At 48.5% G+C, this 23,051-nt stretch overlaps 1 protein-coding gene across 1 annotated transcript in view; it reads right to left on the minus strand.

Annotated features, from left to right (window-relative positions):
* LOC134921964 (histone PARylation factor 1) overlaps nucleotides 1-23,051 on the minus strand; it is a 187,755-nt gene that overhangs the window by 135,974 nt on the left and 28,730 nt on the right. Inside the window, exons 2-3 of the mRNA XM_063920630.1 lie at nucleotides 6,888-7,053; nucleotides 5,860-6,043 (exon numbers count right to left, since the gene is read on the minus strand). Coding sequence (XP_063776700.1) covers nucleotides 5,860-6,043; nucleotides 6,888-7,053 — 350 coding nt within the window. The remainder of the gene's footprint in view (nucleotides 1-5,859; nucleotides 6,044-6,887; nucleotides 7,054-23,051) is intronic.

Below are 23,051 nucleotides of genomic sequence, written 5' to 3' on the forward strand. Positions count from 1 at the left end.
AAAAGAGGGCCACACTAATACTGTACCTTTTCATGCATAAATATATCCAGTAGTAAACAAGGTTGGTTTTATAAAGCAGGATAATTTAAAACTAGTTTCTCTGACGTCCTAGTGGATGCTGGGACTCCGTAAGGACCATGGGGATATAGCGGCTCATCAGGAGACAGGGCACAATAATAAAAGCTTTAGGATCAGGTGGTGTGCACTGGCTCCTCCCCCTATGACCCTCCTCCAAGCCTCCAGTTAGATTTTTGTGCCCGACGAGAAGGGTGCAATCTAGGTGGCTCTCCTGAGCTGCTTAGAATAAAAGTTTAAGTTAGGTTTTTTATTTTCAGTGAGTCCTGCTGGCAACAGGCTCACTGCTACGAGGGACTTAGGGGAGAGAAGTAAACTCACCTGCGTGCAGGATGGATTTGCTTCTTAGGCTACTGGACACCATTAGCTCCAGAGGGATCGAACACAGGCCCAGCCATGGAGTCCGGTCCCGGAGCCGTGCCGCCGACCCCCCTTGCAGATGCCGAAGTTGAAGAGGTCCAGAAACAGGCGGCAGAAGACTTTCAGTCTTCATAAGGTAGCGCACAGCACTGCAGCTGTGCGCCATTGTTGTCAGCACACTTCACCAACAGTCACCAACTGTCACCGAGGGTGCAGGGCGCTGGGGGGGGCGCCCTGGGCAGCAATGTATAATACCTTTTTATGGCTAAAATACATCACATATAGCCCTTGAGGCTATATGGATGTATTTAACCCCTGCCAGATCTCACAAACTCCGGGAGAAGAGCCCGCCGAAAAGGGGGCGGGGCCTATTCTCCTCAGCACACGGCGCCATTTTCCTGCTCAGCTCTGCTGTGAGGAAGGCTCCCAGGCTCTCCCCTGCACTGCACTACAGAAACAGGGTTAAAACAGAGAGGGGGGGCACTTATTTGGCGATATGATTACATATATAAAAATGCTATAAGGGAAAACACTTGTATAAGGGGTTGTCCCTGTATAATTATAGCGTTTTTGGTGTGTGCTGGCAAACTCTCCCTCTGTCTCCCCAAAGGGCTAGTGGGGTCCTGTCCTCTATCAGAGCATTCCCTGTGTGTGTGATGTGTGTCGGTACGTGTGTGTCGACATGTAGGAGGACGATGTTGGTGAGGAGGCGGAGCAAATTGCCTGTATTGGTGATGTCACTCTCTAGGGAGTCGACACTGGAATGGATGGCTTATTTAGGAATTACGTGATAATGTCAACACGCTGCAAGGTCGGTTGACGACATGAGACGGCCGGCAAACAAATTAGTACCTGTCCAGGCGTCTCAGACACCGTCAGGGGCTTGTAAAAACGCCCATTTACCTCAGTCGGTCGACACAGACACGGACACTGACTCCAGTGTCGACGGTGAAGAAACAAACGTATTTTCCTTTAGGGCCACACGTTTCATGTTAAGGGCAATGAAGGAGGTGTTACATATTTCTGATACTACAAGTACCACAAATAAGGGTATTATGTAGGGTGTGAATAAACTACTTGTAGTTTTTCCTGAATCAGATAAATTAAATGAAGTGTGTGATGATACGTGGGTTTCCTCCGATAGAAAATTATTGGCGGTATACCCTTTCCCGCCAGAAGTTAGGGCGAGTTGGGAAACACACCTTAGGGTGGATAAGGCGCTCACACGCTTATAAAAACAAGGGGCGTTACCGTCTCCAGATACGGCAGCCCTCAAGGAGCCAGCTGATAGGAAGCTGGAAAATATCCTAAAAGTATATACACACATACTGGTGTTATACTACGACCAGCAATCGCCTCAGCCTGGATGTGCAGCGCTGAGGGGGCTTGGTCGGATTTCCTGACTGAAAATATTGATACCCTTGACAGGGACAAGATTTTATTGACTATAGATGCATTTCTATATATGCGAGATGCGCAGAGGGATATTTGCATTCTGGCATCAAGAGTAAATGTGATGTCCATATCTGCCAGACGAAGACACGACAGTGGTCAGGTGATGCAGATTCCAGACGGCACATGGAAGTATTGCCGTATAAAGGGGCGGTCCATCGGACCTGGTGGCCATGGCAACAGCTGAAAAATCCACCTTTTGTTACCCCAAGTCACATCTCAGCAGAAAAGGACACAGTCTTTTCAGTCTCAGTCCTTTCGTCCCCATAAGGGCAGGCGGGCAAAAGGGCCAGTCATATCTGCCCAGGGGTAGAGGAAAGGGAAGAAGACTGCAGCAGGCAGCCCATTCCCAGGAACAGAAGCCCTCCACAGCTTCTGCCAAGTCCGCAGCATGACGCTGGGGCCGTACAAGCGGACTCAGGTGCGGTAGGGGGTCATCTCAAGAGTTTCAGCACGCAGGGGGCTCACTCACAAGTGGACTCCTGGATCCTACACGTAGTATCCCAGGTGTACATTGGAAATTCGAGACGTCTCCCCCTCACAAGTTCCTGAAGTCTGCTGTACCAACGTCTCCCTCCGACAGGGAGGCAGTATTGGGAACAATTCACAGGCTGTATTCCCAGCAGGTGATAATCAAAGTACCCCTTCTACAACAAGGGAAGGGGTATTATTCCACACTATATTGTGGTACTGAAGCCAGACAGCTCGGTGAGATCTAAAATATTTGAACACTTACATACAAGCGTTCAAATCAAGATGGAGTCACTCAGAGTAGTGATAGCGAACCAGGAAGAAGGGGACGATATGGTGTCACTGGATATCAGGGACGCTTACCTACATGTCCAAATTTGCCTTCTCACCAAGGGTACCTCAGGTTCGTGGTACAGAACTGTCACTATCAGTTCAGACGCTGCCGTTTGGATTGTCCACGGCACCCCGGGTCTTTACCAAGGTAATGGCCGAAATGATGATTCTTCTTAAAAGAAATATGGACGCTTTCCTGATAAGGGCAAGGTCCAGAGAACAGTTGGAGGTCGGAGTAGCACTATCTTAAGTAGTTCTACGACAGCACGAGTGGATTCTAAATATTCCAAAATCGCAGTTTTTTCCGACGACACGTCTACTGTTCCTAGGGATGATTCTGGACACAGTCCAGAAAAGGATGTTTTCTCCCGGAGAAGAAAGCCAGGGAGTTATCCGAGCTAGTCAGGAACCTCCTAAAACCAGGAAAAGTATCAGTGCATCATTGCACAAGGATCCTGTGAAAAATGGTGGTTTCTTACAAAGCGATCCCATTCGGTAGATTTCACGCAAGAACCTTTCCGTGGGATCTGCTGGAAAAATGGTCCGGATCGCATCTTCAGATGCATCAGCGGATAACCCTGTCTCCAAGGACAAGGGTGTTTCTTCTGCGGTGGCTGCAGAGTGCTCATCTATGAAAGGGCCGCAGATTCGGCATTCAGGACTGGGTCCTGGTGACCACGGATGCCAGCCTGAGTGGCTGGGGAGCAGTCACACAAGGAAAAAATTTCCAGAGAGTGTGATCAAGTCTGGAGACTTCTCTCCACATAAATATACTGGAGCTAAGGGCAATTTACAATGCTCTAAGCTTAGCAAGACCTCTGCTTCAAGGTCAGCCGGTATTGATCCAGTGGGACATCACGGCAGTCGCCCACGTAAACAGACAGGGCGGCACAAGAAGCAGGAGGGAAATGGCAGAAACTACAAGGATTCTTCGCTGGGCGAAAAATCATGTGATAACACTCTCAGCAGTGTTCATTCCGGGAGTGGAAAACTGGGAAGCAGACTTCCTCAGCAGGCATGACCTCCACCCGGGAGAGTGGGGACTTCATCAGGAAGTCTTCCACATGATTGTAAACCGTTGGGAAAAACCAAAAGGTGGACATGATGGCGTCCCGCCTGAACAAAAAACTAGACAGATATTGCGCCAGGTCAAGGGACCCTCAGGCAATAGCGGTGGACGCTCTGGTAACACTGTGGGTGTACCAGTCAGAGTATGTGTTCCCTCCTATGCCTCTCATACCAAAAGTACTGAGAATCATAAGAGGGAGATGAGTAAGAACGATACTCGTGGTTCCGGATTGGCCAAGAAGGACTTGGTACCCGAAACTTCAAGAGATGTTCACGGAAGACCCGTGGCCTCTACCTTTAAGAAAGGACCTGCTCCAGCAGGGGCCTTGTCTGTTCCAAGACTTACCGCGGCCGCGTTTGACGGCATGGCGGTTGAACGCCGGATCCTGAAAGGGCATTCCAGATGAAGTCATCCCTACCCTGGTCGAAGACAGGAAGGATGTAACCGCAAAACATTTTCACCGCATTTGGTGAAGATATGTTGCGTGGTGTGAGGCCAAGAAGGCCCCTACAGAGGAATTCCAACTGGGTCGCTTCCTACATTTCCTGAAAACAGGACTGTCTAGGGGCCTAAAATTAGGGTCCATTAAGGTTCAAATTTCGGCCCTGTCGAATTTCTTCCAGAAAGAACTGGCTTTAGTGCCTGACGTTCAGATGTTTGTAAAAGGGGTACTGCATATACAGCCTCCTTTTGTGCCCCAGTGGCACCTTGGGATCTCAATGTTGTTTTGAGTTTCCTAAAGTCACATTGGTTTGAACCACTCACCACTGTGGACTTAGCATCGTCACCTTCCATGTGAGATATTTTATTAGCCCTGGCTTCAGCCAGGCGTGTGTCAGAATTGGCGGCTTTATCATATATAAAGCCCTTACTTAATTTTTCATTCTGACAGGGCAGAATTGAGGACTCGTCCTCAATTTCTCCTTAAGGTGTTTTCTGTTTTTCACATGAACCAACCTATTGTGGTACCTGCGGGTACTAGGGACTTGGAGGACTCCAAGTTACTTGACGTTGTCAGGGCCCTGAAAAATATGTTTCCAGGACGGCTGGAGTCAGAAAATCTGACTCGCTGTTTAGCCTGTATGCACCCAACAAGATGGGTGCTCCTGCTTCTAAGCAGACGATTGCTCGCTGGATTTGTAATACAATTCAGTTTACACATTCTGTGGCAGGCCTGCCACAGCCAAAATCTGTAAAAGCCCATTCCAAAAGGAAGGGGGCTCATCTTGGGCGACTGCCCGAGGGGTCTCGGCTTTACAACTTTGCCGAGCAGTTACTTGGTCAGGGGCAAACACGTTTGCTAAATTCTACAAATTTGATACCCTGGCTGAGGAGGACATGGAGTTCTCTCATTCGGTGCTGCAGGGTCATCCGCACACTCCCGCCCGTTTGGGAGCTTTGGTATAATCCCCATGGTCCTTACGGAGTCCCAGCATCCACTAGGACGTCAGAGAAAATAAGATTTTACTTACCGATAAATCTATTTCTCGTAGTCCGTAGTGGATGCTGGGCGCCCATCCCAAGTGCGGATTGTCTGCAATACTTGTACATAGTTATTGTTACAAAAATCGGGTTATTCTTGTTGTGAGCCGTCTTTTCAGAGGCTCCTTCGTTGTTATCATACTGTTAACTGGGTTCAGATCACAGGTTGTACGGTGTGATTGGTGTGGCTGGTACGAGTCTTACCCGGGATTCAATATCCTTCCTTATTATGCACGCTCGTCCGGGCACAGTATCCTAACTGAGGCTTGGAGGAGGGTCATAGGGGGAGGAGCCAGTGCACACCACCTGATCCTAAAGCTTTTATTATTGTGCCCTGTCTCCTGCGGAGCCGCTATATCCCCATGGTCCTTACGGAGTCCCAGCATCCACTACGGACTACGAGAAATAGATTTAATCGGTAAGTAAAATCTTATTTATTGCATTTTCAACAAGAAATACAATAGAAATGCTGAACTTGGGTTTCTTTTTCATTCGTTGTGACACAAAAAATAAATACATGTAAATACCGATAGAACACATGTAGAATTACTTTTGTTTGGATCAAATTTGCATCTTGCAATTTAATGTTGTGCTGAAAACCAATTACACCACCTCACCTGTAGTACCCAATATGAAGTTGAGTTCTGCTGTCCCCTACAATGATAGTCTGAAATTCAGGGGGGTCATAGAAGAACCTCCAGTGTAGATTGTAATTAACATCTTTCTTGGCCACCTTGTGCTTGCCAGACAGAATGTCATAAGGACCTACAAGCTGTAGGCCAAGGCTGGATTTCAGTACATCTGAAACAGAAGCAAAAGATTAAGCAAGAGGATCCTTTGTTTGTACAGTATCATAAGCTGTAGTGAGACCACCCCCCCCTCCCCCTTCCCCCCAAAAAGGGCCATCCAACTAGAAGATGTTGCTTTAAATGAGAAATGTAATAAAAAAAGAAATAATGTCAACATTCCCTGGAATAAGAAAAGCTAAAATAAAATCTTAAAAATGTGCAAATCGGTAAGATGAAACCTTTTCGGTGTACATTTTCAAGAAAAGTGGCAAGGAACCAGCAGCCCAGCAAGCCTGTAGTCTCTATCAGCACATAGCAGGGTGGTATGGCAGCAGAGAAGGAGAGCAGTGCATTCTGCACCAGGTACCCTCAGCCTCCTTCCTCTGCAGACTGGGCTGTGCAGATGTTAGGAAAGTTTTAGAGTAAACGTGGGACCTGAGGCTTGCGAGTATATATTGTGACAAGTGGGATCTGAGAGAACATGGCGTTATTTTGGAGCACGCTAGGGGTACGTGGGTGCATTTTGTAAAGAGCCATGTGGGGATAATAATATGCAGCTCTTTTGCAGGTTGATGGTTGAAGCCTTTTGAGTATACTGTATTTAGTTTCACCTAACTATTCTGAATTATCATCCAGATTATAGTCACTGTAGCCTATATTCAAATTATGTAACTCAATGCAGCCCCAAAAACAATCACTATACCTAAAATGAAATTTTATTAAATGTGATTTAGGTCCAAAATGTTCTCATTTCCCTATGCACACCTCATTGCTCTAGTAAAGTGCTAACTGACTAGAGTATATTCTACTCTGCTGCATAAAAACTGTATACGTTAAATTATTTATATTTACTGTACCATTGGGTGCCTCTGGGTCAATCTCGGCACAAAAACTCCAGAATTTATAGAAATCTTCTGGCATGGTAAGCTTATACAAATGTTCCACCTCCTGCCGCAGGCTGACCGATACATCTGACTGGTCAGAACGTCTTTTCTTCACATCTCCTTTCACTGTGTCGCCAGTCTAATAATAAAAAAAGATTCACACATGAAATATTTGAAATATCATTCTAAGGATGGTGCTAAATGTGCACTCCTATGCCAAAAGAAATCCCAAACAGTTCAGTTCATTAGGAAGATAGATACAATTATTTCTCATACGTCCTAGAGGATGCTGGGGTCCACTTCATGACCATGGGGTATAGACGGTTCCACAGGAGCCATGGGCACTCTTAAGACTTTTCAATGGGTGTGAACTGGCTCCTCCCTCTATGCCCCTCCTCCAGACCTTAGTTTTAGAAATCTGCCCAGGCAGACTGGATGCACTCTGAGGAGCTCTACGGAGTTTCTCTGAAAAGACTTATGTTAGGTTTTTTATTTTCAGGGAGAACTTCTGGCAACAGTCTCCCTGCTTCGTGGGACTGAGGGGGCATAAGTAGGAACCAACTTCCTGAAGAGTTTCATGGCTCTGCTTCTGGCTGACAGGACACCATTAGCTCCTGAAGGGTACTGAACACTAGACGTGTCTAGATGCTCACTCCCACAGCACGCCGTCACCCCCCTCACAGAGCCAAAAGAGTAGAAGAAGACAGATCTTCTATCAAGAAAAGTGACGGCTGAGGTACAGCACGGCGTTGCTGCCCACACACACAGGCACTGCAGGGCGCCCTGGGCAGCAAAAACACCTCTATAAACTGGCAAAAAGGGGGCATAAGATGCCCAGGCACAGCCCTACCCCGCCAGTATAAATATTATAAAAAGTTTGAGGTAAAAACAGCGGAGCTTCTTCCTCAGGCAGCCAGCACACTGCTCAGTGCCATTCTCTCTCTCCTCAGGCTGCAAAGACATCGCTGGTCCTCCTTCACTTATGACTACAAGTATCAGGGTGCAAAACAGGGGGGGGGGGGGGGGCACAAGCGAATTTGGTGCTTTACAAGTGTGTTTTACTGTGTAAAAAGCGCTGCATGTCAGTGGGCATTCTGTGTTCACAGGCATTAGATACTGGCGCTGGGGTTGTGAACTGGCTACTCCTAAACTGTGTCCCTCTGACAGATTTTACTGTGGGTCTGTCCCCTATAAGTACCAGTGTGGGTGTGTGTGGGTGGGGGGGGGGGGGTGTGTGTGTGTGTGTGTGTGTGTGTGTGTGTGTGTGTGTGTGTGTGTGTGTGTGTGTGTGTGTAAGACATGTCAGAGGCAGGGAGTCCCTCCCCGAAGGAAACCATTTTAGGGACACAGAAGTGTAAGGTGGTGGCGCTGCCAGCACACCAAGAGCCTGCATGGGTGAAAGAAATACGTGATAGCATGCATCATATCAATAGAAGATTAGATAAGTCTGAATCTCATGCTGAGTGCTGGAGAAAATCTGTGGAGGATGTGATTTTCCAGGGCTCTGTTCTTCCATCCGCAGGCGACCCCTCTGGGTCACATAAGAGGCCATTTGCGAATATCGTGAATACTGATACCGACACGGACACTGATTCTTGTGTCGACGATAGTGACTCCAGAGAAATAGATCATAAATTGGCAAAAAATATACAATATATGATTGTGGCTATAAGGGAAGTTCTGGAAGTCACGGAAGCCACTCCTGTACCTCAGGAGAAGGCTTATTTATATAAAGGAAAGCAATCTAAGGTCACTTTCCCTCCATCCCACAAGCTACACTCTTTGAAGGGATGTGGGTGAATCCCGAAAAAGAAATTTCGTATTCCCAAGAGAATTCAGATAGCTTATCCTTTCCCGGTGGAGGACAGGAAAAAATGGGAGTCACCCCCTGTGTTAGACAGTGCACTGTCCAGGTTGACAAAGAAGGTAATTCTCCCTGCACCTGGCACGGCTTCACTAATACCCCTTTCAGACATAGGACCTGGGAATTTCCCTGCTTCAGACCCGGGATTTTCACCTCTGAAAAATCCTGGGATTTTGCTGGGACCCCCTTTCACACTAAACCTGAGACCTGGGAAATTCCCGGGTCGACCCCTTTCAGACATAAGCCTAGTCTGCCCTGGCAGCCAGGTCAGACCAGGCTACTCTCATGTCACATGTCAGACACACACATGCCAAATTCATATACATATACATACATACATACATACATACTCACTCCAACAGGCCGCCTCTCTGTTTTCAGCTGCGCCGGCTGCTTCAACTACTCACAGCAGCATGGACTACAACAGCCGGCGCACGACCCCTCTTCACTCCGGCCTCCTCCAGCCAGCCCCGCCAATCAGGTGCGACCTGGGAGCAAATTCCCGGGTCGCACCTTTCAGATCCAAGCCGGGTTGTCTTCCCGGTACTTGAGTTCCGGGAAAAACCCTGGTCAATTGCAGGGTTGGTGACCCAGATCACATTCCCGGGTCGGTGCCTTTCAGACATACCAAATTCCCGGGAATTTGGAGCATGTCTGTGAAAGGGGTATAAAAGAGCCGGCAGACCGAAAGATGGAAAGTACATTGAAATCCATTTATGTTGCCAATGGTACGCTGCTCAGGCCCACAATTGCTTGCGCATGGGTGAGTTGCGCTATTGAAAAATGGTCAGAAAGCGTGTCATCAGAAATTGACACGATTGATAAAGATGAGATACTCCTTAAGTTAGGGAATATCAAAGTCGCTGCCGCATACATGCTAGAAGCGATGAAAGATATTGGACTCTTGAGTTCACAAGCAGCTACCATGGCAGTATCAGCTCGGCGGGCGTCTCAAACTGTTCAGCCAAGGTTGGATTCTGTCTGGCCTGGATCCCTGGGTGTTGCAAATAGTGTCCCAGGGATACAAGCTGGAGTTTCAAGACGTTCCCCCATGCCGATTTTTCAAATCAACCTTACCAGCTTCTCTTCCAGAAAGGGAAGCAGTAACAGCGGCAATCCAAAAATTATGTCAGGATCAGATCATAGTCCTGGTACCTTTGTCACAACAAGGGGAGGGGTTTTATTCAAGACTTTTTGTAGTTCCGAAGCCGGACAGCTCGGTCAGACCGATCCTAAACCTGAAAAACCTGAATCTCTACTTGAAACAATTCAAGTTCAAAATGGAATCACTGAGGGCAGTGATTTCCAGTCTGGAGGAGGGGGACTACATGGTGTCTGTATCCTCCTCACCAGGCTTAGCTGAGATTCGTGGTTCAGGATTGCCATTACCAATTCCAGACGTTACCTTTCGGTCTCTCCACGGCGCCGAGGGTATTCACCAAGGTGATGGCGGAGATGATGGTTCTCCTGCGTCAAAAAGGAGTCAATATAATTCCTTATCTAGACGATCTCCTGATAAAGGCGAGATCCATGGAGCAGTTGTTACAAAACATCACACTCTCCCTGTCAATACTCAGACAACACGGTTGGATCATAAATTATCCAAAGTCACAGTTGGAATCGACGACAAGATTGTCTTTTCTCGGGATGATTCTGGACACAGAAGTTCAGAGTATTTCTTCCGGTGGAAAAGGCTCTGGAAATCCAGAAAATGGCAAAACAGATATTGAAACCATTGAGTGGGTCGATCCATCAGTGCATTCAGTTGTTGAGGAAGATGGTGGCGGCCTATGAGGCCATACAGTTTGGCAGGTTCCATACCAGGGTATTCCAGTGGGACCTGTTGGACAAGTGGTCGGGATCCCACCTACACATGCACCGGAAGATAAGCCTGTCGTCAAAAGCCAGGATTTCACTCCTGTGGTGGCTACATAGTTCTCACCTACTAGAGGGACGCAGGTTTGGGATTCAGGACTGGCTCCTGGTAACCATAGATGCAAGTCTTCGAGGCTGGGAAGCTGTCACTCAGGGAGAAAGCTTCCAGGGAAAATGGTCAAGTCATGAGACCTGCCTTCACATAAACGTGCTGGAAGTGAGAGCCATTTACAACGGCCTTCAACAAGCAATACATCTTCTTCAAGATCATCCCGTGCAGATCCAGTCTGACAATGTAACAGCAGTCGCGTACATAAACAGGCAGGGTGGAACGAAAAGCAGAGCGGCAATGGCAGAGGCGACGCAGATCCTCCTCTGGGCAGAAAGACATGTAAAGGCTCTGTCTGCAATTTTAATTCCGGGAGTAGACAACTGGGAAGCAGACTTCCTCAGCAGACACGATCTCCATCCAGGAGAGTGGGGCCTACACCAATAAGTCTTCACAGAGGTGACAAGTCTTTGGGGAGTTCCTCAAGTAGACATGATGGCATCTCGTCTCAACAAGAAGCTTCAGAAATATTGTTTCAGGTCGAGAGACCCTCAAGCAATAGCAGTGGATGCTCTTGTGGCCCAGTGGGTGTTCCGGTCGGTGTATGTCTTCCCTCCACTTCCGCTGTTCCCAAAAGTGCTCAGGATCATAAGAACAACAAGAGTTTCGAGCAATCTTCATTGCCCCAGACTGGCCAAGGTGGGTTTGGTACCCAGATCTTCAGGAGTTGCTCATAGAAGGTCCTCTGCCTCTTCCTCTTCGCGAGGACCTGCTGCAGCAGGGGCCATGCATGTATCAAGACTTACCGCGGCTACGTTTGACGGCATGGCTGTTGAGCGCCGGATCCTAGCCCGAAAGGGTATTCCCAAGGAAGTCATCCCCACACTTATTCAGGCCAGGAAAGGAGTAACGTCGAAACATTACCACCGTATTTGGAGAAAATGTGTGTCTTGGTGTGAATCCAAGAAGGCTCCTACGAAAGAGTTTGAGTTGGGACGTTTTCTCCATTTTCTGCAGGCTGGTGTAGAGGCGGGCCTACGATTGGGATCAATCAAGGTCCAGATTTCGGCCTTGTCAGTGTTCTTCCAAAAATAATTGGCCTCTCAGAGGTTCAGACCTTCGCGAAAGGGGTTCTGCACATCCAGTCTCCATTTGTGCCTCCAGTGGCAGCATGGGACCTTAACGCGGTGTAGCAGTTCCTTCAATCAGACTGGTTTGAGCCTCTACAAGACAGAGTTGAAGTTTCTCACTTGGAAAGTGGTGATGCTATTGGCATCCGCGCAGCAGGTGTCTGAATTGGGGGCATTGTCTCACAAGAGCAATTACCTGATCTTCCATGAAGATAGGGCATAGTTGAGGACTCGTCAACATTTTCTTCCGAAGGTGGTTTCATCTTTCCACATAAACCAACCTATTGTGGTGCCTGTAGTTACTGACACGTTCACTGAGTCAAAGTCTCTAGATGTGGTTAGGGCTTTGAAGATTTATGTCGCTAGAACAGTTCGAATACGGAAAACAGAGTCTTTGTTTGTCCTGTATGCTCCCAACAAGATTGGGTGGATCAGAAGTACGATTCAGCACGCTCATACTACGGCTGCATTGCCGTTACCGACGTCGGTGAAAGCCCATTCCACTAGGAAGGTGGGCTCATCCTGGGCGGCTGCCCGGGGGGGTCTCGGCATTGCAACTTTGCCGAGCAGCTACTTGGTCGGGGTCAAACACATTTGCTAAATTCTACAAGTTTGACACCTTGGCCGATGAAGACCTCAAGTTCGGTCAACCAGTGCTGCAGGGTCATCCGCACTCTCCCGCCCGTACTGGAGCTTTGGTATAAACCCCATGGTCATGAAGTGGACCCCAGCATCCTCTAGGACGTATGAGAAAAAATAAGATTTTACTTACCGATAAATCTATTTCTCGTAGTCCGTAGTGGATGCTGGGACTCCGTAAGGACCATGGGGATTATACCAAAGCTCCCAAACGGGCGGGAGAGTGCGGATGACTCTGCAGCACCGAATGAGAGAACTCCAGGTCCTCCTCAGCCAGGGTATCAAATTTGTAGAATTTAGCAAACGTGTTTGCCCCTGACCAAGTAGCTGCTCGGCAAAGTGACCGGAGTGTGAAATGTGCCGAGAGCAATGGCGCACAGCTGCGGTGCTGTGCGCTACCTTAGTCTGAAGACAGGATCGTCTTCTGCCGCCGATTTCACCGGACCTCTTCTGGCTCTGTAAGGGGGCCGGCGGCGCGGCTCCGGGACCCATCCAGGCTGAACCTGTGATCGTCCCTCTGGAGCTAATGTCCAGTAGCCTAAGAAACCCGATCCACTCTGCACGCAGGAGAGTCCGTTTCTTCTCCCCTTAGTCCCACGATGCAGTGAGCCTGTTGCCAGCAGGACTCACTGAAAATAAAAAACCTAAAATATACTTTTATTCTAAGCAGCTCAGGAGAGCCACCTAGCCTGCACCCTTCTCGTTCGGGCACAAAAATCTAACTGGGGCTTGGAGGAGGGTCATAGGGGGAGGAGCCAGTGCACACCACCTGATCCTAAAGCTTTTATTCTTGTGCCCCGTCTCCTGAGGAGCCGCTATTCCCCATGGTCCTTACGGAGTCCCAGCATCCACTAGGACGTCCGAGAAATAAGAATTTACTTACCGATAATTCTATTTCTCATAGTCCGTAGTGGATGCTGGGGACTCCGAAAGGACCATGGGGAATAGCGGCTCCGCAGGAGACTGGGCAAAAAAGTAAAAGCTTTAGGACTACCTGGTGTGCACTGGCTCCTCCCCCTATGACCCTCCTCCAAGCCTCAGTTAGGATACTGTGCCCGGACGAGCGTACACAATAAGGAAGGATTTTGAATCCCGGGTAAGACTCATACCAGCCACACCAATCACACCGTACAACTTGTGATTTGAACCCAGTTAACAGCATGATAACAGAGGAGCCTCTGAAAAGATGGCTCACAACAATAATAACCCGATTTTTGTAACAATAACTATGTACAAGTATTGCAGACAATCCGCACTTGGGATGGGCGCCCAGCATCCACTACGGACTATGAGAAATAGAATTATCGGTAAGTAAATTCTTATTTTCTCTAACGTCCTAGTGGATGCTGGGGACTCCGAAAGGACCATGGGGATTATACCAAAGCTCCCAAACGGGCGGGAGAGTGCGGATGACTCTGCAGCACCGAATGAGAGAACTCCAGGTCCTCCTCAGCCAGGGTATCAAATTTGTAGAATTTTGCAAACGTATTTGCCCCTGACCAAGTAGCTGCTCGGCAAAGTTGTAAAGCCGAGACCCCTCGGGCAGCCGCCCAAGATGAGCCCACTTTCCGTGTGGAATGGGCTTTTACAGATTTTGGCTGTGGCAGGCCTGCCACAGAATGTGCAAGCTGAATTGTACTACAAATCCAACGAGCAATCGTCTGCTTAGAAGCAGGGGCACCCAGCTTGTTGGGTGCATACAGGATAAACAGCGAGTCCGATTTTCTGACTCCAGCAGTCCTGGAAACATATTTTCAGGGCCCTGACTACGTCCAGCAACTTGGAATCCTCCAAGTCCCTAGTAGCCGCAGGCACCACAATAGGCTGGTTTAAGTGAAATGCTGAAACCACCTTAGGGAGAAATTGAGGACGAGTCCTCAATTCTGCCCTGTCCGTATGAAAAATTAGGTAAGGGCTTTTATAGGATAAAGCCGCCAATTCTGATACACGCCTGGCTGAAGCCAGGGCTAACAGCATTACCACTTTCCATGTGAGATATTTTAAGTCCACAGTGGTGAGTGGTTCAAACCAATGTGATTTTAGGAATCCCAAAACTACATTGAGATCCCAAGGTGCCACTGGAGGCACAAAAGGAGGCTGTATATGCAGTACCCCCTTGACAAACGTCTGAACTTCAGGAACTGAAGCTAGTTCTTTTTGGAAGAATATTGACAGGGCCGAAATTTGAACCTTAATGGACCCTAATTCGGAGGCCCATAGACAGTCCTGTTTGCAGGAAATGCAGGAATCGACCCAGTTGAAATTCCTCTGTAGGGGCCTTCCTGGCCTCACACCACGCAACATATTTACGCCAAATACGGTGATAATGTTGCACAGTTACATCCTTCCTGGCTTTGATCAGGGTAGGGATAACTTCACCCGGAATGCCTTTTTCCTTCAGGATCCGGCGTTCAACCGCCATGCCGTCAAACGCAGCCGCGGTAAGTCTTGGAACAGACATGGTCCCTGCTGGAGCAGGTCCTTTCTTAGAGGTAGAGGCCACGGGTCTTCCGTGAGCATCTCTTGAATTTCCGGGTACCAAGTCCTTCTTGGCCAATCCGGAGCCACGAGTATAGTCTTTACACCTCTCCTTCTTATGATTCTCAGTACCTTGGGTATGAGAGGCAGAGGAGGGAACACATATACTGACTGGTACACCCACGGTGTTACCAGAGCGTCCACAGCTATTGCCTGAGGGTCCCTTGACCTGGCGCAATATCTGTCCAGTTTTTTGTTGAGGCGGGACGCCATCATGTCCACCTTTGGTTTTTCCCAACGGTTCACAATCATGTGGAAGACTTCTGGGTGAAGTCCCCACTCCCCCGGGTGAAGATCGTGTCTGCTGAGGAAGTCTGCTTCCCAGTTGTCCACTCCCGGAATGAACACTGCTGACAGTGCTATCACATGATTTTCCGCCCAGCGAAGAATCCTTGCAACTTCCATCATTGCCCTCCTGCTTCTTGTGCCGCCCTGTCTGTTTACGTGGCGACTGCCGTGATGTTGTCCGACTGGATCAACACCGGCTGACCCTGAAGCAGAGGCCTTGCCTGACTTAGGGCATTGTAAATGGCCCTTAGTTCCAGGATATTTATGTGAAGTGACGTTTCCATGCTTGACCACAAGCCCTGGAAATTTTTTCCCTGTGTGACTGCTCCCCAGCCTTTCAGGCTGGCATCCGTGGTCACCAGGACCCAATCCTGAATGCCGAATCTGCGGCCCTCTAGGAGATGAGCACTCTGTAACCACCACAGGAGAGACACCCTTGTCCTTGGAGACAGGGTTATCCGCTGATGCATTTGAAGATGCGATCCGGACCATTTGTCCAGCAGATCCCACTGAAAAGTTCTTGCGTGGAATCTGCCGAATGGAATCGCTTCGTAAGAAGCCACCATCTTTCCCAGGACCCTTGTGCATTGATGCACTGACACTTGGCCTGGTCTTAGGAGGTTCCTGACTAGGTCGGATAACTCCTTGGCTTTCTCCTCCGGGAGAAACACCTTTTTCTGTACTGTGTCCAGAATCATCCCTAGGAATAGCAGACGTGTCGTCGGAATCAGCTGCGATTTTGGAATATTTAGAATCCATCCGTGCTGTCGTAGTACTACTTGAGATAGTGCTACTCCGACCTCTAACTGTTCTCTGGACCTTGCCCTTATCAGGAGATCGTCCAAGTAAGGGATAATTAAGACGCCTTTTCTTCGAAGAAGAATCATCATTTCGGCCATTACCTTGGTAAAGACCCGGGGTGCCGTGGACAATCCAAACGGCAGCGTCTGAAACGGATAGTGACAGTTCTGTACCACAAACCTGAGGTACCCTTGGTGAGAAGGGCAAATTGGGACATGGAGGTAAGCATCCTTGATGTCCAGAGACACCATATAGTCCCTTTCTTCCAGGTTCGCTATCACTGCTCTGAGTGACTCCATCTTGAACTTGAACCTTTTTATGTAAGTGTTCAAGGATTTCAGATTTAAAATGGGTCTCACCGAGCCGTCCGGCTTCGGTACCACAAACAGCGTGGAATAATACCCCTTTCCCTGTTGTAGGAGGGGTACCTTGATTATCACCTGCTGGGAATACAGCTTGTGAATGGCTTCCAATACCGCCTCCCTGTCGGGGGGAGACGTTGGTAAAGCAGACTTCAGGAACCGGCGAGGGGGAGACGTCTCCGTTCGGGCACAAAAATCTAACTGAGGCTTGGAGGAGGGTCATAGGGGGAGGAGCCAGTGCACACCAGGTAGTCCTAAAGCTTTTACTTTTGTGCCCAGTCTCCTGCGGAGCCGCTATTCCCCATGGTCCTTTCGGAGTCCCCAGCATCCACTAGGACGTTAGAGAAACAGGATTTTGATACCTACCGGTAAATCTTTCTCTCCTAGACCGTAGAGGATGCTGGGCGCCCGCCCCAGTGCGTACTTTACCTGCAGTTTTGTTATTAGAGTTACACAAATTGTGTTATATTAGTTTCAGCATGTTGCTGTAATTGGTTCATGCCGGTTGGCGTGTGTTCTGTTGAATGCCATGTTGTGCGGCATGGTTGAGGTGTGAGCTGGTATGTATCTCACCACTAGTTTAAAGTAAATCCTTTCCTCAAAATGTCCGTCTCCCTGGGCACAGTTCCTATAACTGAGGTCTGGAGGAGGGGCATAGAGGGAGGAGCCAGTTGACACCCATTGAAAAGTCTTAAGAGTGCCCATGGCTCCTGCAGAACCATCTATACCCCATGGTCATGAAGTGGACCCCAGCATCCTCTACAGACTAGGAAAAAATAAGAATTTACTTACCGATAATTCTATTTCTCGGAGTCCGTAGTGGATGCTGGGGTTCCTGAAAGGACCATGGGGAACAGCGGCTCCGCAGGAGACAGGGCACAAAAAGCAAAGCTCTAGGATCAGGTGGTGCGCACTGGCTCCTACCCCTATGACCCTCCTCCAAGCCTCAGTCAGGATACTGTGCCCGGACGAGCGTACACAATAAGGAAGGATTTTGAATCCCGGGTAAGACTCATACCAGCCACACCAATCACACTGTACAACCTGTGATCTGAACCCAGTTAACAGTATGATAACAGCGGAGCCTCTGAAAAGATGGCTCACAACAATAATAACCCGATTTTTGTAACTATGTACAAGTATTGCAGATAATCCGCACTTGGGATGGGCGCCCAGCATCCACTACGGACTCCGAGAAATAGAATTATCGGTAAGTAAATTCTTATTTTCTCTATCGTCCTAGTGGATGCTGGGGTTCCTGAAAGGACCATGGGGATAATACCAAAGCTCCCAAACGGGCGGGAGAGTGCGGATGACTCTGCAGCACCGAATGAGAGAACTCCAGGTCCTCCTTAGCCAGGGTATCAAATTTGTAGGATTTTACCAACGTGTTTGCCCCTGACTAAATAGCCGCTCGGCAAAGTTGTAAAGCCGAGACCCCTCGGGCAGCCGCCCAAGATAAGCCCACCTTCCTTGTGGAATGGGCATTTACATATTTTGGCTGTGGCAGGCCTGCCACAGAATGTGCAAGCTGAATTGTATTACACATCCAACTAGCAATAGTCTGCTTAGAAGCAAGAGCACCCAGTTTTTTGGGTGCCTACAGGATAACAGCAAGTCAGTTTTCCTGACTCCAGCCGTCCTGGAACCTATATTTTCAGGGCCCTGACAACATCCAGCAACTTGGAGTCCTCCAAGTCCCTAGTAGCCGCAGGTACCACAATAAGCTGGTGCAGGTGAAACGTTGACACCACCTTAGGGAGAAACTGGGGACGAGTCCGCAGCTCTGCCCTGTCCGAATGGACAATCAGATATGGGCTTTGTGAGACAAAGCCGCCAATTCTGACACTCGCCTGGCCGAGGCCAGGGCCAACAGCATGGTCACTTTCCATGTGAGATATTTCAAATCCACAGATTTCAGCGGTTTAAACCAATGTGATTTGAGGAATCCCAGAACTACGTTGAGATCCCACAGTGCCACTGGAGGCACAAAAGGGGGTTGTATATGCAGTACTCCCTTGACAAACTTCTGGACTTCAGGAACTGAAGCCAATCTTTTCTGGAAGAAAATTGACAGGGCCGAAATTTGAACCCTAATGGACCCCAATTTGAGGCCCATAGACACTCCTGTTTGCAGGAAATGCAGGAATCGACCGAGTTGAAATTTCTTCGTGGGGCCTTCCTGGCCTCACACCACGCAACATATTTTCGCCACATGTGGTGATAATGTTGTGCGGTCACCTCCTTCCTGGCTTTGACCAGGGTAGGAATGACCTCTTCCGGAATGCCTTTTTTTCTTAGGATCCGGCGTTCCACCGCCATGCCGTCAAACGCAGCCGCGGTAAGTCTTGGAACAGACATGGTACTTGCTGAAGCAAGTCCCTTCTTAGCGGCAGAGGCCATAAGTCCTCTGTGAGCATCTCTTGAAGTTCCGGGTACCAAGTCCTTCTTGGCCAATCCGGAGCCATGAGTATAGTTCTTACTCCTCTACGTCTTATAATTCTCAGTACCTTAGGTATGAGAAGCAGAGGAGGGAACACATACACCGACTGGTACACCCACGGTGTTACCAGAACGTCCACAGCTATTGCCTGAGGGTCTCTTGACCTGGCGCAATACCTGTCCCGTTTTTTGTTCAGACGGGACGCTATCATGTCCACCTTTGGTATTTCCCAACGGTTCACAATCATGTGGAAAAACTTCCCGATGAAGTTTCCACTCTCCCGGGTGGAGGTCGTGCCTGCTGAGGAAGTCTGCTTCCCAGTTTCCACTCCCGGAATGAAAACTGCTGACAGTGCTATCACATGATTTTCCGCCCAGCGAAAAGTCCTTGCAGTTTTTGCCATTGCCCTCCTGCTTCTTGTGCCGCCCTGTCTGTTTACGTGGGCGACTGCCGTGATGTTTTTCCCACTGGATCAATACCGGCTGACCTTGAAGCAGAGGTCTTGCTAAGCTTAGAGCATTATAAATTTACCCTTAGCTCCAGTATATTTATGTGGAGAAAAGTCTCCAGACTTGATCACACTCCCTGGAAATTTTTTCCTTGTGTGACTGCTCCCCAGCCTCTCGGGCTGGCCTCCATGGTCACCAGCATCCAATCCTGAATGCCGAATCTGCGGCCCTCTAGAAGATGAGCACTCTGTAACCACCACAGGAGAGACACCCTTGTCCTTGGATATAGGGTTATCCGCTGATGCATCTGAAGATGCGATCCGGACCATTTGTCCAGCAGATCCCACTGAAAAGTTCTTGCGTGAAATCTGCCGAATGGAATTGCTTCGTAGGAAGCCACCATTTTTACCAGGACCCTTGTGCAATGATGCACTGACACTTTTCCTGGTTTTAGGAGGTTCTTGACTAGCTCGGATAACTCCCTGGCTTTCTCTTCCGGGAGAAACACCTTTTTCTGGACTGTGTCCAGAATCATCCCTAGGCACAGCAGACGTGTCGTCAGGATCAGCTGCGATTTTGGAATATTTAGAATCCATCCGTGCTGTTGTAGCAGTATCCGAGATAGTGCTACTCCGACCTCCAACTGTTCCCTGGACTTTGCCCTTATCAGGAGATCGTCCAAGTAAGGGGTAATTAAGACGCCTTTTCTTCGAAGAAGAATCATCATTTCGGCCATTACCTTGGTAAAGACCCGGGGTGCCGTGGACAATCCAAACGGCAGCGTCTGAAACTGACAGTGACAGTTCTATACCACGAACCTGAGGTACCCTTAGTGAGAAGGGCAAATTTGGGACATGGAGGTAAGCATCCCTGATGTCCCGGGACACTATATAGTCCCCTTCTTCCTGGTTCGTTATCACTGCTCTGAGTGACTCCATCTTGATTTGAACCTTTGTAAGTGTTCAAATTTTTTTAGATTTAGAATATGTCTCACCTAGCCTTCTGGCTTCAGTACCACAATATAGTGTGGAATAATACCCCTTTCCTTGTTGTAGGAGGGGTAATTTGATTATCACCTGCTGGGAATACAGCTTGTGAATTTTTTCCCATACTGCCTCCTTGTCGGAGGGATACCTTGGTAAAGCAGACTTCAGGAGCCTGCGAGGGGGAAACGTTTCGACATTCCAATCTGTACCCCTGGGATACTACTTGTAGGATCCAGGGGTCCTGTACGGTCCCAGCGTCATGCTGAGAGCTTGGCAGAAGCGGTGGAAGGCTTCTGTTCCTGGGAATGGGCTGCCTGCTGCAGTCTTCTTCCCTTTCCTCTATCCCTGGGCAAATATGACTCTTATAGGGACGAAAGGACTGAGGCTGAAAAGACGGTGTCTTTTTCTGCAGATATGTGACTTAGGGTAAAAACGGTGGATTTTCCAGCAGTTGCCGTGGCCACCAGGTCCGATGGACCGACCCCAAATAACTCCTCTTCCTTTATACGGCAATACACCTTTGTGCCGTTTGGAATCTGCATCACCTGACCACTGTCGTGTCCATAAACATCTTCTGGCAGATATGGACATCGTACTTACTCTTGATGCCAGAGTGCAAATATCCCTCTGTGCATCTCGCATATATAGAAATGCATCCTTTAAATGCTCTATAGTCAATAAAATACTGTCCCTGTCAAGGGTATCAATATTTTTAGTCAGGGAATCCGACCAAGCCACCCCAGCTCTGCACATCCAGGCTGAGGCGATCGCTGGTCGCAGTATAACACCAGTATGTGTGTATATACTTTTTATGATATTTTCCAGCCTCTTGTCAGCTGGCTCCTTGAGGACGGCCCTATCTATAGACGGTACCGCCACTTGTTTTGATAAGCGTGTGAGCGCCTTATCCACCCTAAGGGGTGTTTATCGGGGGGAACCCACACATTTAATTTATCTGATTCAGGAAAAACTACAGGTAGTTTTTTCACATCCCACATAATACCCTCTTTTGTGGTACTTGTAGTATCAGAAATATGTAACACCTCCTTCATTGCCCTTAACGTGTGGCCCTAATAAGGAATACGTTTGTTTATTCACCGTCGACACTGGATTCAGTGTCCGTGTCTGTGTCGACCGATTAAGGTAAACGGGCGTTTTAAAACCCCTGACGGTGTTTTTGAGACGTCTGGACCGGTACTAATTGTTTGTCGGCCGTCTCATGTCGTCAACCGACCTTGCAGCGTGTTGACATTATCACGTAATTCCCTAAATAAGCCATCCATTCCGGTGTCGACTCCCTAGAGAGTGACATCACCATTACAGGCAATTGCTCCGCCTCCTCACCAACATCGTCCTCATACATGTCGACACACACGTACCGACACACAGCACACACACAGGGAATGCTCTGATAGAGGACAGGACCCACTAGCCCTTTGGAGAGACAGAGGGAGAGTTTGCCAGCACACACCAAAAAACGCTATAATTATATAGGGACAACCTTATATAAGTGTTTTCCCTTATAGCATCTTTTTATATATTTCTAACGCCAAATTAGTGCCCCCCCTCTCTGTTTTAACCCTGTTTCTGTAGTGCAGTGCAGGGGAGAGCCTGGGAGCCTTCCCTCCAGCCTTTCTGTGAGGGAAAATGGCGCTGTGTGCTGAGGAGATAGGCCCCGCCCCTTTTTCGGCGGGCTCGTCTCCCGCTCTTCAACGGATTCTGGCAGGGGTTAAATATCTCCATATAGCCCCCGGAGGCTATATGTGAGGTATTTTTAGCCAAAAAAGGTTTTCATTTGCCTCCCAGGGCGCCCCCCTCCCAGCGCCCTGCACCCTCAGTGACTGCCGTGTGAAGTGTGCTGAGAGGAAATGGCGCACAGCTGCAGTGCTGTGCGCTACCTTAAGAAGACTGAGGAGTCTTCTGCCGCCGATTCTGGACCTCTTCTCGTTTCAGCATCTGCAAGGGGGCCGGCGGCGAGGCTCCGGTGACCATCCAGGCTGTACCTGTGATCGTCCCTCTGGAGCTAATGTCCAGTAGCCAAAGAAGCCAATCCATCCTGCACGCAGGTGAGTTCACTTCTTCTCCCCTAAGTCCCTCGTTGCAGTGATCCTGTTGCCAGCAGGACTCACTGTAAAATAAAAAACCTAAGCTAAACTTTTCTAAGCAGCTCTTTAGGAGAGCCACCTAGATTGCACCCTTCTCGGCCAGGCACAAAAATCTAACTGAGGCTTGGAGGAGGGTCATAGGGGGAGGAGCCAGTGCGCACCACCTGATCCTAGAGCTTTGCTTTTTGTGCCCTGTCTCCTGCGGAGCCGCTGTTCCCCATGGTCCTTTCAGGAACCCCAGCATCCACTAGGACGATAGAGAAAAGAATTTACCGGTAGGTATCAAAATCCTGTTTTATGTCCTGACAACTAATTGTTTCTAATTAAGTTGTATGCAGTTCTAAACATTGAAATATTAGTTGCTATAAAAATAATAAAACCCTGTTTACATATACAGTAGGTTCTAAAACAGGAGAGAATAACAATTGTTCTTTCAAGTAATTGATGATCCAACACCTGACATTGTACAGAAGTGGAAAATCTTTAGTGGACATACAAGATGAACTCAGATGAGCGCTTTTGAAAATAGTAATCAAAAAGACTACACCATATTATTTTCCATATTAAAACTGTTGCGAATGTCAGAATCACATCTAACATAAAGATCA

This window comes from Pseudophryne corroboree, chromosome 1 (genome assembly GCF_028390025.1).
Source record: "Pseudophryne corroboree isolate aPseCor3 chromosome 1, aPseCor3.hap2, whole genome shotgun sequence".
Lineage (NCBI taxonomy): Eukaryota > Metazoa > Chordata > Amphibia > Anura > Myobatrachidae > Pseudophryne > Pseudophryne corroboree.